This window comes from Papaver somniferum, unplaced genomic scaffold (assembly GCF_003573695.1).
Source record: "Papaver somniferum cultivar HN1 unplaced genomic scaffold, ASM357369v1 unplaced-scaffold_132, whole genome shotgun sequence".
In the NCBI taxonomy this organism is placed as follows: domain Eukaryota; kingdom Viridiplantae; phylum Streptophyta; class Magnoliopsida; order Ranunculales; family Papaveraceae; genus Papaver; species Papaver somniferum.
Genome location: NW_020622381.1, coordinates 22897685 through 22913516, shown reverse-complemented (window position 1 = coordinate 22913516; position 15832 = coordinate 22897685). Strand labels below are relative to the sequence as shown.

At 36.9% G+C, this 15832-nt stretch overlaps 1 protein-coding gene across 5 annotated transcripts; it reads left to right on the top strand.

The window, feature by feature from the left end:
* Positions 1–7633: 7633 nt before the first annotated feature.
* LOC113333192 (auxin response factor 1-like) lies at positions 7634–15529 on the top strand. 5 transcript variants are annotated; one of them, XM_026579708.1, is made up of 16 exons: positions 7634–8394; positions 8490–8609; positions 8717–8815; positions 10067–10182; positions 10648–10743; positions 10859–10915; positions 11050–11202; positions 11291–11375; positions 11797–11887; positions 11979–12143; positions 12506–12625; positions 12710–12785; positions 13263–13428; positions 13524–14029; positions 14509–14699; positions 14856–15529. In XM_026579708.1, exons 3-16 carry the CDS (start codon positions 8764–8766, stop codon positions 15028–15030), a joined length of 2049 nt encoding a protein of 682 aa, XP_026435493.1. In that variant the 5' UTR covers positions 7634–8394; positions 8490–8609; positions 8717–8763; the 3' UTR covers positions 15031–15529. The 5 variants fall into 5 exon arrangements, 4 of the variants coding, with proteins under 4 accessions (XP_026435493.1, XP_026435490.1, XP_026435491.1 ...); XR_003351831.1 differs by having other exon boundaries at positions 7634–8815; positions 14856–15088; positions 15197–15529; XM_026579705.1 differs by having other exon boundaries at positions 7634–7883; positions 7979–8815.
* The last annotated feature ends 303 nt before the right edge of the window (positions 15530–15832 follow it).

Below are 15832 nucleotides of genomic sequence, written 5' to 3'. Positions count from 1 at the left end.
ATTTACTTTATTCACAAATCTAAAACAAAGACCCCCCTTTGTGGCATTTTCAACAACTAAAACTCCTTACTCTTTGTGGGAACGAACTTGACTTCCATTATATTTCTTGTTGATTGAGTGGAATTAAGATTATTAATTTGTTGCCTTTGCGACACACAATCGTGATTTTATGATTAATATCTCTATGAGGATGAAACACTGAGTATGCTCAACAAAGACATCTCCAAATTCATCTAACATAATTGTTATAGTATCAGGCACTAGTTGGGGAGGTTAAACTGAAATAGAGAAGAAGTGACCAATAAGAGCTGGAGTGTTAGTTTTGAAAAACTTCTTGATGGATTTGCCTCTTATCATACGAAAATAAGGATGGCTAATCTTCCCTCGTAAGGTAATATGTTTGCTTTTGTGTTCATATGAGATTATGAGCTTCGTAAAATTAAATAATACACCATCATGGTGTTTGAGTCAATCTGCGCCCAATACCATGTCGCAATCCCTCAGTGATAATATTCTCAAATCGACTTCTTAATGATGTCCTTGCAGCTCCCATTAAAGTATCGTATATGCGCCTTTTTTCTTATAGTGTCATCTCCATAAGCTATAATAACTGACATGGGACCAGTAGGTTGACATAATCTATCAGTTAGAGAAGAACCAACGAAACTGCGAGTACCACCCACAACGACCAAAACCATGATTAAGGATTTATTTACGACACTAGGAATTCATATAGTGTCATGACCTATATTTCATGTCAATACATGTAAAGAAATCTTAATATTAGTGTCTGTAACTGTAGGTTGGGTCGGGTTCTTGCTCCCCAATCTCCCCATTTATAGAAAGCAAGTCATCAACCTCATAGCGACACACATAAAGAGTTGTTGAATCTGCATAAATGTCCAGGCTTATATATTTCATTGAATATAACATAAACCTTTTTCTCATCTTTCCTTCATATGTGTAGGTGTAAGCCATTTTATGGCTAACGTAATGGAATTAAGCTTAGGAAAGTGGTGAAGAGGGTAACAAAAGGTTTGGTGTTAGAAAAATATTACTTCGAAAAATATATAGATGGTTTGTTAGTGTTTGAAAAATGTGAAGAAAAAGGAAAAAAAATTGTATGGGGTTGCTTAACCTTGTTCAGATGTGCATCAACAGGTGCTTCTTGTATTCTAACAAGAAAATAAAGAACGCGCAATTGGGGGATATCAAAATTAATTGGGGGATATGAATTACTTCCCACAACCAATAGTGTCTGCTAAGGGGTGTTTTTTAGGGGCGAAAATACTAAAATACCCTTCCATCAAAATAAAAATCTAATAACTTAAAATCAAAAAACAAAATCATATCCCCCATTTCCATTTCCACTGCCGGCATTCTCGTTAGGGTTAGGGATTTGAAACCTAAATATTCTCCACTTTGAAAACTTTTTTTTTTTTTACACTCGGAAGTGATGAAAACCATGCCGGAATTGATGAAGACCATGCCGGAATTGATGAAGACCATGCCGGTAGTGATGAAGACCATGCCGGAAGTGATGAAGACCATTGCCGGTATTGATGAGGACCATGAAGACCACGCCGGAAATGATGAAGACCATGCCAGAAGTGATGAATACCATGCCGGTAGTGAAGAAGACCATGCCGGTAATTATGAAGACCATGTCGGAAATAAATTTGTTTACACCGCCGGAAGTGATGAAGACCATGCCGGAATTGATGAAGACCATGCCGAAAAATGGTGTCGGCATGCTTGGTAACTAACATTCAATGTCGTAACTTAATGCCGGCATGCTCGATAGAAATCTATCAACGCCGGTAATCAAGTGAAAAAAAAATCAAGTCGAAAACTCTGCGTAGTGGCAAACATTTATGAAAATTTCCAACAAATGCCGGCATGGATGGACGACGGACAACAACGCCGACACACTGTGTGGTGTGCCGGCATTAATATAACTATGAATACCATGCCGGTTTGGGTTGTTCCGGCATGGTATTCATAGTTATATCAATGCCGGCAGGATGTTTTGCAGGTGCAACCATGGTGAATCCAAAGTTACTTATGTAGAAGATTCAACATAAATTTTGAAGACTCAGAGACATCTCTTTGGTCACTATGGTCACTCATCTCAACCAAAAATTTTGAACCCAACATTCATACTTCTAATCTCTCCAAAATGCTAAAGATTTATATAAATCATTTTCAAACTAATCAATTAACATAACTAATTAACCACTAAACATGATTAATGAGGAGTAGATTATGAATTATATAAAATACTTAGATAAGGAGTGACCCTGATTTGATATTTGAATCCAGTTTTTGTCTTTTTCCTCTATCCCCCAATTAGTTTTCATATCCCCAATTGCGAGTTCAAAATAAATCTCGAGCAATGGTTGTTGGCTTAAACAGTCAAACTGCAGTACAAATTTTATCTTTTAACCCACTTGTAAAGCCTAGGGTAAAATATTCTTTAGAGTATTGGCAGTCATCAAAACTTTTAAACTTTCAAAATTCTCGCAATACTCTCCATCATTTAAGAGTTGGGCCACTTCATTAAAACTACTTATACCGTTATCATTACCCATATCTTTCAATCGTAAATAAATATCAACAACTAAACTAAGTTATGAAAGGTTTACCTTCTTGGTAATCAAAAACTATTTATCAGCCTTCCCTTCGAAGTAAATGAAGGCTAGATTAACTTTACGAGACATCATCATGAAGTACGAAAATCTTTCACACTTGCGAACCCACACTTTACGATTAGTCCCATCAAATTTTGAAAAATGGATTTTAAGATTTTGGTAATACGCACCCTGTTGTTTGTGGGTTTTTCCTGAACCATTGCTAGTAAGGTCGATGGGGTTGTTCAACTTCGAAGCATCACTTTCTCCTTCCATATTTCTATTATTAGGTTCAGTAAAAATCACCCTCGATAAATTTTCTATGTTAAAAAATTTGAATAGAACCTCAGATTGTTTATAAACATTCAGAAATTGGGAGTCGATGTTCTGTTCAACTAGCTTACCAGTTGTAGATGTTGAATCCATTTGAAGTTATAGATATGTTATTTTGGCTTCCCTTACCTAGTTGCCTTTAAATTTAGCAGCCCTGATTATTTTGAGCGGTTCCTAATTTCGTGAGAAAAATGAAACGGGCTAGCACATATATATTATAATTTCTCTCTTGGGGTTCCTCTCTTTTTATGTTGTGTTCAAAATATATGTTTTGGAAGGTCCCCTGTTAGTGTTATTAAGCAATACAAGGAGCAAAATCTAGGGTTTCAGATCGATTTTCATTAGTCATAACGATTTATTTTCTAGTTTATCTTACGTATAACACATATTCTTCTACATCCATGAGTAGCTAAAACCATAATTAATTGAGGATGAATTTTAAGTTCTACACATGATTTGATTTATAATATGAATCTACTTTGAGTTCTTCACATGATTATTTCTAGTTTATACTACTATAAAGAATATTCATGATTGATTGATTGATTGTTTAGGTGGCCAACTAAAATGATTTGTTGATTCAATCTAATCATAGTATTGAGTTAGGAGATAAGTCGTCCAATAATTCATACACAGGTAGAGAAGACGAGACCTTGCAAAGGGATTCTGTGGAGCGATTCTGTGTGTAAACAACCCTAGAAAGTGGATCTTGAGCTAAGAGTCTAACTACTGGGATCAACCTATAAATTCACAAAAGATAAAACATTCGGCCAAATTACATCTATAGTGTGATACTAGTATGTGGTTTAGACAAATGGACTCTGATATTGGAGAGCTTTCGTACTCAGTGATGTAAGGAATTTAGGGGATAACACTGAGCTAGTTATTATTTTACGGTTGATGATAATATGTGATTAATGATGAATGGACGAATATAATAACTTGATGACATTTCAGTAACAAAAAATGATTCCTCTATTTATTTCAACTCAACCTTAATTGCTTTCTTATTTACTTTATTCACAAATCTAAAACAAAGACCCCCCTTTGTGGCATTTTCAACAACTAAAACTCCTTACTCTTTGTGGGAACGAACTTGACTTCCATTATATTTCTTGTTGATTGAGTGGAATTAAGATTATTAATTTGTTGCCTTTGCGACACACAATCGTGATTTTGATTAATATCTCTATGAGGATGAAACACTGAGTATGCTCAACAAAGACATCTCCAAATTCATCTAACATAATTGTTATAGTATCAGGCACTAGTTGGGGAGGTTAAACTGAAATAGAGAAGAAGTGACCAATAAGAGCTGGAGTGTTAGTTTTGAAAAACTTCTTGATGGATTTGCCTCTTATCATACGAAAATAAGGATGGCTAATCTTCCCTCGTAAGGTAATATGTTTGCTTTTGTGTTCATATGAGATTATGAGCTTCGTAAAATTAAATACACCATCATGGTGTTTGAGTCAATCTGCGCCCAATACCATGTCGCAATCCCTCAGTGATAATATTCTCAAATCGACTTCTTAATGATGTCCTTGCAGCTCCCATTAAAGTATCGTATATGCGCCTTTTTTCTTATAGTGTCATCTCCATAAGCTATAATAACTGACATGGGACCAGTAGGTTGACATAATCTATCAGTTAGAGAAGAACCAACGAAACTGCGAGTACCACCCACAACGACCAAAACCATGATTAAGGATTTATTTACGACACCAGGAATTCATATAGTGTCATGACCTATATTTCATGTCAATACATGTAAAGAAATCTCAATATTAGTGTCTGTAACTGTAGGTTGGGTCGGGTTCTTGCTCCCCAATCTCCCCATTTATAGAAAGCAAGTCATCAACCTCATAGCGACACACATAAAGAGTTGTTGAATCTGCATAAATGTCCAGGCTTATATATTTCATTGAATATAACATAAACCTTTTTCTCATCTTTCCTTCATATGTGTAGGTGTAAGCCATTTTATGGCTAACGTAATGGAATTAAGCTTAGGAAAGTGGTGAAGAGGGTAACAAAAGGTTTGGTGTTAGAAAAATATTACTTCGAAAAATATATAGATGGTTTGTTAGTGTTTGAAAAATGTGAAGAAAAAGGAAAAAAAATTGTATGGGGTTGCTTAACCTTGTTCAGATGTGCATCAACAGGTGCTTCTTGTATTCTAACAAGAAAATAAAGAACGCGCAATTGGGGGATATCAAAATTAATTGGGGGATATGAATTACTTCCCACAACCAATAGTGTCTGCTAAGGGGTGTTTTTTAGGGGCGAAAATACTAAAATACCCTTCCATCAAAATAAAAATCTAATAACTTAAAATCAAAAAACAAAATCATATCCCCCATTTCCATTTCCACTGCCGGCATTCTCGTTAGGGTTAGGGATTTGAAACCTAAATATTCTCCACTTTGAAAACTTTTTTTTTTTTTACACTCGGAAGTGATGAAAACCATGCCGGAATTGATGAAGACCATGCCGGAATTGATGAAGACCATGCCGGTAGTGATGAAGACCATGCCGGAAGTGATGAAGACCATTGCCGGTATTGATGAGGACCATGAAGACCACGCCGGAAATGATGAAGACCATGCCAGAAGTGATGAATACCATGCCGGTAGTGAAGAAGACCATGCCGGTAATTATGAAGACCATGTCGGAAATAAATTTGTTTACACCGCCGGAAGTGATGAAGACCATGCCGGAATTGATGAAGACCATGCCGAAAAATGGTGTCGGCATGCTTGGTAACTAACATTCAATGTCGTAACTTAATGCCGGCATGCTCGATAGAAATCTATCAACGCCGGTAATCAAGTGAAAAAAAAATCAAGTCGAAAACTCTGCGTAGTGGCAAACATTTATGAAAATTTCCAACAAATGCCGGCATGGATGGACGACGGACAACAACGCCGACACACTGTGTTGGTGTGCCGGCATTAATATAACTATGAATACCATGCCGGTTTGGGTTGTTCCGGCATGGTATTCATAGTTATATCAATGCCGGCAGGATGTTTTGCAGGTGCAACCATGGTGAATCCAAAGTTACTTATGTAGAAGATTCAACATAAATTTTGAAGACTCAGAGACATCTCTTTGGTCACTATGGTCACTCATCTCAACCAAAAATTTTGAACCCAACATTCATACTTCTAATCTCTCCAAAATGCTAAAGATTTATATAAATCATTTTCAAACTAATCAATTAACATAACTAATTAACCACTAAACATGATTAATGAGGAGTAGATTATGAATTATATAAAATACTTAGATAAGGAGTGACCCTGATTTGATATTTGAATCCAGTTTTTGTCTTTTTCCTCTATCTCCCAATTAGTTTTCATATCCCCAATTGCGAGTTCAAAATAAATCTCGAGCAATAGTTGTTGGCTTAAACAGTCAAACTGCAGTACAAATTTCATCTTTTAACCCACTTGTAAAGCCTAGGGTAAAATATTCTTTAGAGTATTGGCAATCATCAAAACTTTTAAACTTTCAAAATTCTCGCAATACTCTCCATCATTTAAGAGTTGGGCCACTTCATTAAAACTACTTATACCGTTATCATTGCCCACATCTTTCAATCGTAAATAAATATCAACAACTAAACTATCCAAAGTTATGAAAGGTTTACCTTCTTGGTAATCAAAAACTATTTATCAGCCTTCCCTTCGAAGTAAATGAAGGCTAGATTAACTTTCCGAGAGACATCATCATGAAGTACGAAAATCTTTCACACTTGCGAACCCACACTTTACGATTAGTCCCATCAAATTTTGAAAAATGGATTTTAAGATTTTGGTAATACACACCTTGTTGTTTGTGGGTTTTTCCTGAACCATTGCTAGTAAGGTCGATGGGGTTGTTCAACTCCGAAGCATCACTTTCTCCTTCCATATTTCTATTATTAGGTTCAGTAAAAATCACCTCGATAAATTTTCTATGTTAAAAACTTTGAATAGAACCTCAGATTGTTTATAAACATTCAGAAATTGGGAGTCGATGTTCTGTTCAACTAGCTTACCAGTTGTAGATGTTGAATCCATTTGAAGTTATAGATATGTTATTTTGGCTTCCCTTACCTAGTTGCCTTTAAATTTAGCAGCCCTGATTATTTTGAGCTGTCCCTAATTTCGTGAGAAAAATGAAACGGGCTAGCACATATATATTTTCTCTCTTGGGGTTCCTCCCTTTCTATGTTGTGTTCAAAATAGATGTTTTGGAAGGTCCCCCGTTGAACAAGACGTGCACTATCATTGGAAATGCTCTAATCTTGCTGCTGCCGGCATATATTTTGACAATTATCTTTTGGACTCCGATAAAATCGATGAAACTTTTGTAGAGTAGTTTCACTCCGATGCAGTTGATAAGTTTAATAAATTTGTTGATTGCAAGTTCCAAGTGTGCCAAACTGCCAACCTTGGATTTCCCAAGTTCCAAGTTTCAAAGTTTAAAGTAACAAGGGCAGAAATGTCATTCAAAGCCTTGCTAACTCTTATGCACACAATTATATCATCACTAGGGTAATCAAGTAATTAAGGATGCTTTAATCATTTTTAATTACATTATTTTAACATTAATTCATTAATTAATGAAGTAAAATGAAATTCAATGCACTTGAAAGAGGAAACTCGTAGGGGTTTCAGGGCACGCTTTAGTTCTGTGTCTGTCTGATAGTGAAAACCGGAGAAAAAAAAAGAAAAAAGAAAAGTAAACAAGAACTGGTGGTGTATGCGCATTACGCACTCTCTCCTTCATCAGAACGAAGAAGAAGACTACTGTAATTCAGTATTTTGGTGGTGAAATCAAAATTCAAATTCAGTCAACTTAATCGATTTGATCTTTCATTTTGTGTTTGGAAGAAACCCTAATCTACCTGGTTTCTTTTTTTCTTAAAAGGTAATTTGGGGTTGCTTATATCTTTTTTCTTAGCGATCGGGAAATTGGATTTCTCAATTTCGAGTGTTTTTGATTGAATTCTTTGGATTTGGTAGCGGGGTAATTGGAATCGATCGGGGAGAAGTTGTATCGGGGGTTGGATTTTCGGGTTGGACAAATTGTGTGGAAATTGTTGGATATTTCAGCTGATCTTATGTCAAAAAGATTGAAGCAGGTGATTTGAAACATCTAAAGTTCGTATACTTACTGTACTTAGTTCAATTTCAGCTTTAGTGTTACTTTGCTTAGTATCTTCAGCAGTGAAACGAGGATAATTAGGGGGGTTTTGCTGTTCTAATTGTGGTACTGTTTACTACTCGTATTTGGGATTTGTCCTCTTTAGGGCAAAAACTGAGATTCTTTGCCGATCGAGCTACCATATTATTTACTGATGTACTTATATCTCTTATGGATAAGATGCATAGTATGTATTTCAGTGCCTGAACAAAGGAGGTTTCATTTGCTGTTAAAGGTCAGACAACTTTGAGCATTAAAGGGTGACTAGTGTTTAGTACCTGGGTTGCTTGTTTTTTGTCATTTATGTTTGGGACCGTTCTTCATTTTTAGGACATTGTGTAACAAACTTTTGTTTTGGAGAATTAAACTTTTGGCTGGCTGGTGCTGCAAATTTGAGTACTGGAGAAGTTAATTTTGTAGTTGGTGAGAGGATTAAAAGTCTTGAATCTGGTACGGTTTTCTCTTCTTCAGTTTGGTGTGTTAGAGAATGGGGTAGTTGAAGTGATCAATAGAGGACAATTATTTGGTGTTCTTTTGCTTGTGAAAACTGTGAACAGTCCTTGCAAATTGAGAAGAGCGGAGGGGATTAGTGTTGGTATTTATAATGGCGCTCGCACCGGCTAATCATTCTTCATCTGTTGATGGACGTAATCAAGGTCAGGATCTTCTCCTTTATATGGTGTTTTAGATTTTATTCTTTAAGGAAGAGAATTTTTTGTTGAGAACTTGACGATCTAGCTTTTTGATAGATTATGCATTGTTACTGGATTCATTAACTATGTTTACGCTTCTATGATTACTGTTGCAACCAACTTAAGGTATCTTGTTTCTCATCCCAGTTAATGATTGATGAAGCAATATTTTGGTTTCTTTTGATCCTTCGCACTGATTCATTATCTAATTGAAACATGTTTACTTGATTTTTCATTTTTCAAAGAAAACCCTTCTGGCATAAATTTCATAGAAATAGTCACACTTAGCTTCTACAAACGTGAGTTGGAACGGTATGGACAGCCGAAAATCTCTGAAAAAACTGCCGTCATTTTCTTCTTTTACCAGTAAATTAAATTTTTAATTTTAATTTTTACTACCCGTATGTCAAATACTAGCGTATCTTTGCAACCACTGAACGTCCCAAATGAAAGCTAATGAGACTAATTCACAGATAGATTTGCTGTAAACATGCTTCACTTAGGTGAGTGCTTTTGGCAAAAGATATGAAATTAAATTGACCAACACCCTTGCAGCACCCAACCTAACAGAGTTCGCCTGTTTATTATAATTTATATCATATGCCCTTTTTAGAATAGACGTCTTTTCGAGGCAGGTTTTCCCAACACGTTGTGCAGCATATTAAGTTATGGATCATTGTTAATTTTCTTTTTAGTTGTTGCTAAATCTCATTCTTAAACCAATTGGATTTTAACGTCATTTTTATTTTCAAGGATCACAGATAAATCTTGCATTTGATTATGTGATAATCTAAGGGGTGTCAAAGACCACCTACTTGCCTTACATTTTCTTCTTCTTAAGTTGGTGGTTCTTCGGCTTATTTCTGGTGTTTTGTATCTTGTATTGGGTTTGATTTGACATACTGACTAATATGTAAAAAAGGTTTCACATGGTGGCAATATCGTACATGCATTTGTTTAGCTTGTTACACCGCATTCGTTAGGTTGAAGATAGGATTGAAGTTGCCTACCAAAGGAAATATGCATTAATTTTTGAAGATGTATGAATAAACTTAAAACCTTAGACTTACACTGTAATCTGGACTTTAGCTTCTTTTAGCCAATATGCCATTTGAAAGTGATTTATATTGTTTGTTTTGCATAATCTAGTTTGTCCATTTGTTTTTTCTCATTCTGCGCATGAGGTTTTGTTTATATTTTGCGTTTCTTTTTCAGGGTCCCTTAGTGATGATCTGTACAGGGAGCTCTGGCACGCTTGTGCTGGACCCTTGGTCACTGTACCCCGTGAAGGGGAGCGTGTTTATTACTTTCCTCAGGGTCACATGGAGCAGGTATGTTGAGCTTGTTATGTGTTTCTCTGAAAGGGAACGCACCAAACATTTAGGACTCAACTCATATGCATTCTCATGATATAATTTGTTAGGATTAACATTAAGGGAGCTTGAAGATATATTGTGTTTATCACTAATTGGTTGGAGTTTGACGTAAGTGATGCATGTTTCCAAGAAGTAGATGTTGGTTTAGTTGCACTCAATATTGTGCTGCGTGCGTGTTACACATATCTGTCTTTTTGGAGGGGACATAGGATGTTTATTAATGTAATAATGCTCAAGTTCCTCCTATCACTTCATTCTGGTTCATTTCTACATGCGCTTCACAAAAGACTTGTAATATCTCCACGCAGATACACTCATCAAAGAGTCTTGTTTTAACTGTATTATTTTTGATTTTTGGAATAAATTTTACCACATTAATGATCCATGGATCTCTTGCGTTTGTTCTTGTATGTTGTACAGCTTGAGGCATCAACGCTTCAGCCGCTGGACAAGCAGATGCCTTCATTCAATCTTCCATCTAAGATCCTCTGCAAAGTAGTCCATGTTCAACTCCGGGTAAGATTGTGTTATGAGACTTATGAGTTTACTAGCTTTCATGATACAAAACAATCTTAGTTCCTTTGTTCTGTCATTTCTAGTTCACTTAGTCGGTGTTTCGTTGTAACTATAGGCCGAGTCTGAAACAGATGAGGTTTATGCCCAGATAACTCTTCTTCCCGAATCAGATGTGAGTTTTCTATCTCTTGGTGTCTCTCTTTTTGTGCGTAGGATTACATTTTGTTCTTTAAGATGCTTAGCTACAATTCTAGTCTCCTTGATTTTTATTTATTTTGTATTACCGTTTTTTATTTAATGCCTTAGCAAGGTGAGGTTACCAGCCCAGATCCTCCGCTTGCTGAACCATCAAGGTGTGTAGTCCATTCATTTTGCAAGACACTTACCGCCTCTGACACAAGCACACATGGTGGATTTTCCGTCCTTCGAAGGCATGCAGACGATTGTTTACCACCACTGGTTAGTTTTTTGATCAATATTTACCTAAGCTAACATTCACTATTCTGACCTGGCCTCTTATCACTCCCATCTCTTCTTCGTTGTCCAGGATATGTCCCAACAACCACCTTGGCAAGAATTGGTTGCAACCGATCTGCATGGAAATGAATGGCATTTTCGTCATATTTTTCGAGGTTTGGTTTCTTATTTGCAACTTGCTTATCAGTTTTGATGTTAAAAATGGTCATTTTATTGAACGCTTAGTTGCTAGATACGCTTATGTCCGTGCTAAAACCAGTCCAGTCCAGTGTCAATGAATCTGGCTATATTTAACCTTTTACGGCTCTACTGTTTTTTGTTGTTCTTCTTTGATTAGTGATGCTAGATTACTGCTGGAGTCGTATATCATATTACAAAGTTATTTATTTATACATTTTGACATGAACCCGCATGTTTCTTTTCATTTTGTTAATGATATATTATTTGTTGGTGGAAGATAGATGATAGCATACCGCATCCGGTTGTCCTTAACTGTTTCTGGTTCTGCAGAAAAGAGTCTTATTTTACTTAACCTTCTATTGTTTGAAGCAACTGAAAGTGAAATGTTACTTGTAGGACAACCTAGGCGCCATCTGCTTACAACTGGGTGGAGTGTGTTTGTCAGTTCCAAGAGACTAGTAGCTGGGGACGCTTTTATATTTCTTAGGTCAGCTACTTTTTTCAGATGAAGTTGAAAGTTAACGCAGTATCCTTGTCCTCTTCCCTGACTATAATTTGTTTTATTTTAACTTCTTTAGGGGTGAAACTGGAGAATTGCGTGTCGGGGTAAGGAGGCTGATGAGGCAACTTAGTAATATGCCATCCTCTGTTATATCCAGCCACAGCATGCATCTCGGGGTCCTCGCTACCGCATCTCATGCCATAGCAACCGGAACACTTTTCTCCGTCTTCTATAAACCAAGGTATGAGATTTGGTCTCATTTAAAAGCGTGGTTGTCAGTATTATTACTGTCAGTTTTTAAAATCCTCATCTTCCTCAAAGAATTTAGCTTGCTGAATCTTGCCGAACAGAGTTCTACAGAGATCAAAGTTCGTTCATTACCATGGAACAATCTTATATAATCTTAGATGCTAAAATGAATTTCTGGTCCAAGTAGTAGATATTTAGTAGTTTGATTCTTGAGTTCCCATGTATGAAGCATTACTATTTGTTTTTTATAGCACTTGGATTGTTGAAAATATACATTTCTATTATTGTTCCCACTTTTGAGAATCTTTGATGCCGTTAATGGAAAGGATCAAACTTACATTTCTATTATGACAGAACAAGCCGCTCCGAATTTATTGTTAGTGTCAACAAGTATCTTGAAGCTCGGGAACAAAAGCTTTCTGTTGGGATGAGGTTTAAAATGAGATTCGAGGGTGAGGAGGCTCCTGAAAGAAGGTAGATTTTCTTGCCAGCTTCTTATTTACTTTGACATTGTGAGAAAAAGATGGTTATTTGCTTTTAACTCTTATGAATGGATAGATTTAGTGGTACCATAGTGGGTGTTGGAGAAAATGCATCACAATGGTGGACGGATTCTGAATGGAGATCTCTAAAGGTAAGAAAGTGTACATTTTTATCGGCAAATCAAAGAAGTTTATATATATGCTTTACTTTTACTAGTCTAATTTGGCTGCAATGTTAAATCCGGTCATTCAAACATAAATGTCATGAGGTCTTGAACACTATGTGCAATTTGAAATTGTTAAATGGGGTAAACACATGATCCTAAATTCACGTTGTGGTCTTGGTTTAGTTGCTGGGCCTGGGCCTTAAGTCCAGCAGCTTGAGAGATTTCCTCGATTAGGTTGTCTTGGGTTCAAGTTACAGCGGGAATTTGGACCAGTCAACTATATGTTTTTTGGGAATTAAAGCATAGAATTTCAAACATCATGATCTTGTCAAAATCTTTGATTTTTCTTTCTTTCTTTCAGTGTGTGATCATTGTGATGTAATATCCTAGTATCCTACTTCCATTGCCCCCATTTTAGTGCTACCTATAGTTGACTTGCCTCATCCTTATCCACATATCCAGGTACAATGGGATGAACCTTCATCCATCCCACGCCCAGATAGAGTTTCACCATGGGAACTGGAGCCACTCGTAGCAGCTGCTCCTCCAACTTCTCAGCCAGCACAAAGGAACAAACGAGCTCGGTCACCAGGATTACCTTCACCAACTCCAGATGTTTCGGTATTTGGTAAGATACTTGTCCTCATGGTGCTAGTGCATCGTGCGCCATCTATATCTATTCCTAACAATGGTTTTAGAATGATGGTTTATTTATATGCATAGGTATGTGGAAATCTCCAGTTGAGTCTCCTTCAAGTTTCTCACATTCTGAACTACAAAGAGGGCGAGAAATGTACCAATCACCCAACTCAAATTCCCCCTTCTCTCCATTGGTTAAGCCAAACAGCCGCGGATTTAGTGGAAATTCTCAATTGGCATTGTCCAGCAGTTCGATGTATTGGTCTAACCAGACTGAGACTCTAACAGACTCTTTCATTTCAGTACCTAGCAAAGAGTCTGTTGAAAAGCGACAAGAAACCAGTAACGGCTACAGGCTATTTGGGATCCAGCTAGTCGATAACACTAACATGGAGGAGAGTTCTCCAGTAGTGGCATCGTTACCTGGCCTTGGTGAAGATCAGCCATCTTTAGATGCAGAGTCTGACCGGCAATCGCAACCGTCAAATGCTAATAGATGTGATGTTCCGGCATTGAGCAGTGACCCTGAGAAATCATGCCTGAGGTCTCCTCAGGAGATGCAAAGCAGGCAAACTCGGAGCTGCACAAAGGTAATGCATTTATTCAAGCTATAATCCTAGACAATGTGAAAATTGATGTTATGGAGCTTTTACAGGCATTAGTATGTTTTGTTTCACAAGATACGACCAACTCCTATAATGTATATAATGTCTTGTCCCACAAGTTCCCACAAGGTGAAACTCGCTGCCGATGGACTCCTATAATATATATAATGTTTTATTGCAATCCCTACAGATCATTTTCTGTATCTTATCGTACTCGTTAGATAAGTTTTTGTATTTCCATGTGTCTTATACTAGCCTTGTTATTATTAGTATTACATTTACATCTGAAATCTGAATATACCTCCATTGAACTGCACAAGCATGTTACACGTTCTTAAACTCGTCTGGTCATCCTATCTGTTCTTCTATCATATAATATATTGGTAATCTGAATTACCTTACTGATAAGTTTGATACTTTTGTTTTCGGGTGGATGTGACAAACGGACTTTTGTAAATTTTCAGGTTCACATGCAAGGAATTGCAGTTGGTAGAGCTGTTGATTTAACACGGCTTGATTGTTACGATGACCTTCTCAAGAAGCTTGAGGGGATGTTTAGCATCGAAGGTGAACTATCTGGTCCCTCTAAGAAATGGCAGGTGGTTTACACAGATGACGAGGATGACATGATGATGGTTGGTGACGACCCATGGCAGTAAGTTCAAATAACCTCCATACTGCCTGCATGTAACTAGACTTTTAAATGGGGGGCAAATTTATCAGGCAAAGAGCTACTTAAAGTCAGCCTTATTCACGAGAGTTTCTTGCTTTATTTTGTTTTAACTTTTGACGTGATTCTTTTTTCCTTCAGCGAATTTTGTGGCATGGCAAGGAAGATATTCATTTACACAGTTGAAGAGGTCAAGAGATTATCTCCCAAGGCAAAGCTCCCACCAGTCAACAGTGATGTAAAATCAACCAAGACAGATTCTGATGTTGCTGTTGCTACAACTGAGGACCAATCTTCAGTAGCAGGGCAGGCTTAATTACACGAACAAGTTATCCAATCTGTCGTTCTTCTTGGAAAGGAAAAGGCTAATTATGGTAAGGCACGTGATATTTTAAATATTGATGCACTATTGCTGTACCTACAACTTAGGCTTTCTTATCATTCTCTGGGGCCGAATATGATGCTTGTGATGGTGGCATTAGGTTTCATTATGTACCATCTTTCTCTTTGCTCATGGTTAGTGGGTATATAAATTAAGGAAGGTGTGGCTGGGACCTAGCAGTGCCTGTCCCATAGTGGCTAATTGTAAGCTGAGATGACGACTACAAATCGGCAGAAGGTGCTCCTGTCGTTGGGGAAAGGGGGATTTTGTCGATTTTGTTTGTTGATCTCATCTGGTGTTGGAAAGACAAGGAAAATGGAATTTTTCCATGCCTGCATCTTTTCTTTTCTTTTTTTGCTTTGCTTTGTAACGAACTATGACAAGTTGCTTAACTAAGTGCATATAATACACTTGTGTAGTGGCTCTTTCTACATTCCTTCAAGCTCTTATCTAAAAAAAAAAAAATCATTCCTCCAAGCACGCCAACTTAAAATTCCTCATTGATCAAAAAAAAAAACTTAAGATTCCTCGTCTTGGATATTTGGTGCACTCAATTTGCAGTAGTCTTATGAGTGACCAATTAAAATCACGGGCTCTTTGACAAACAAAGACCTAAACATCAAACCTACACACCTCTTCAATTGTTTTTTCAATTAGGGTTTGCTCCCTCACAGATAGACTAGGGAGGAAATTTAAAAGAGGAGAACAGCAGCATTTTGTTTTACCTGGTACCTGG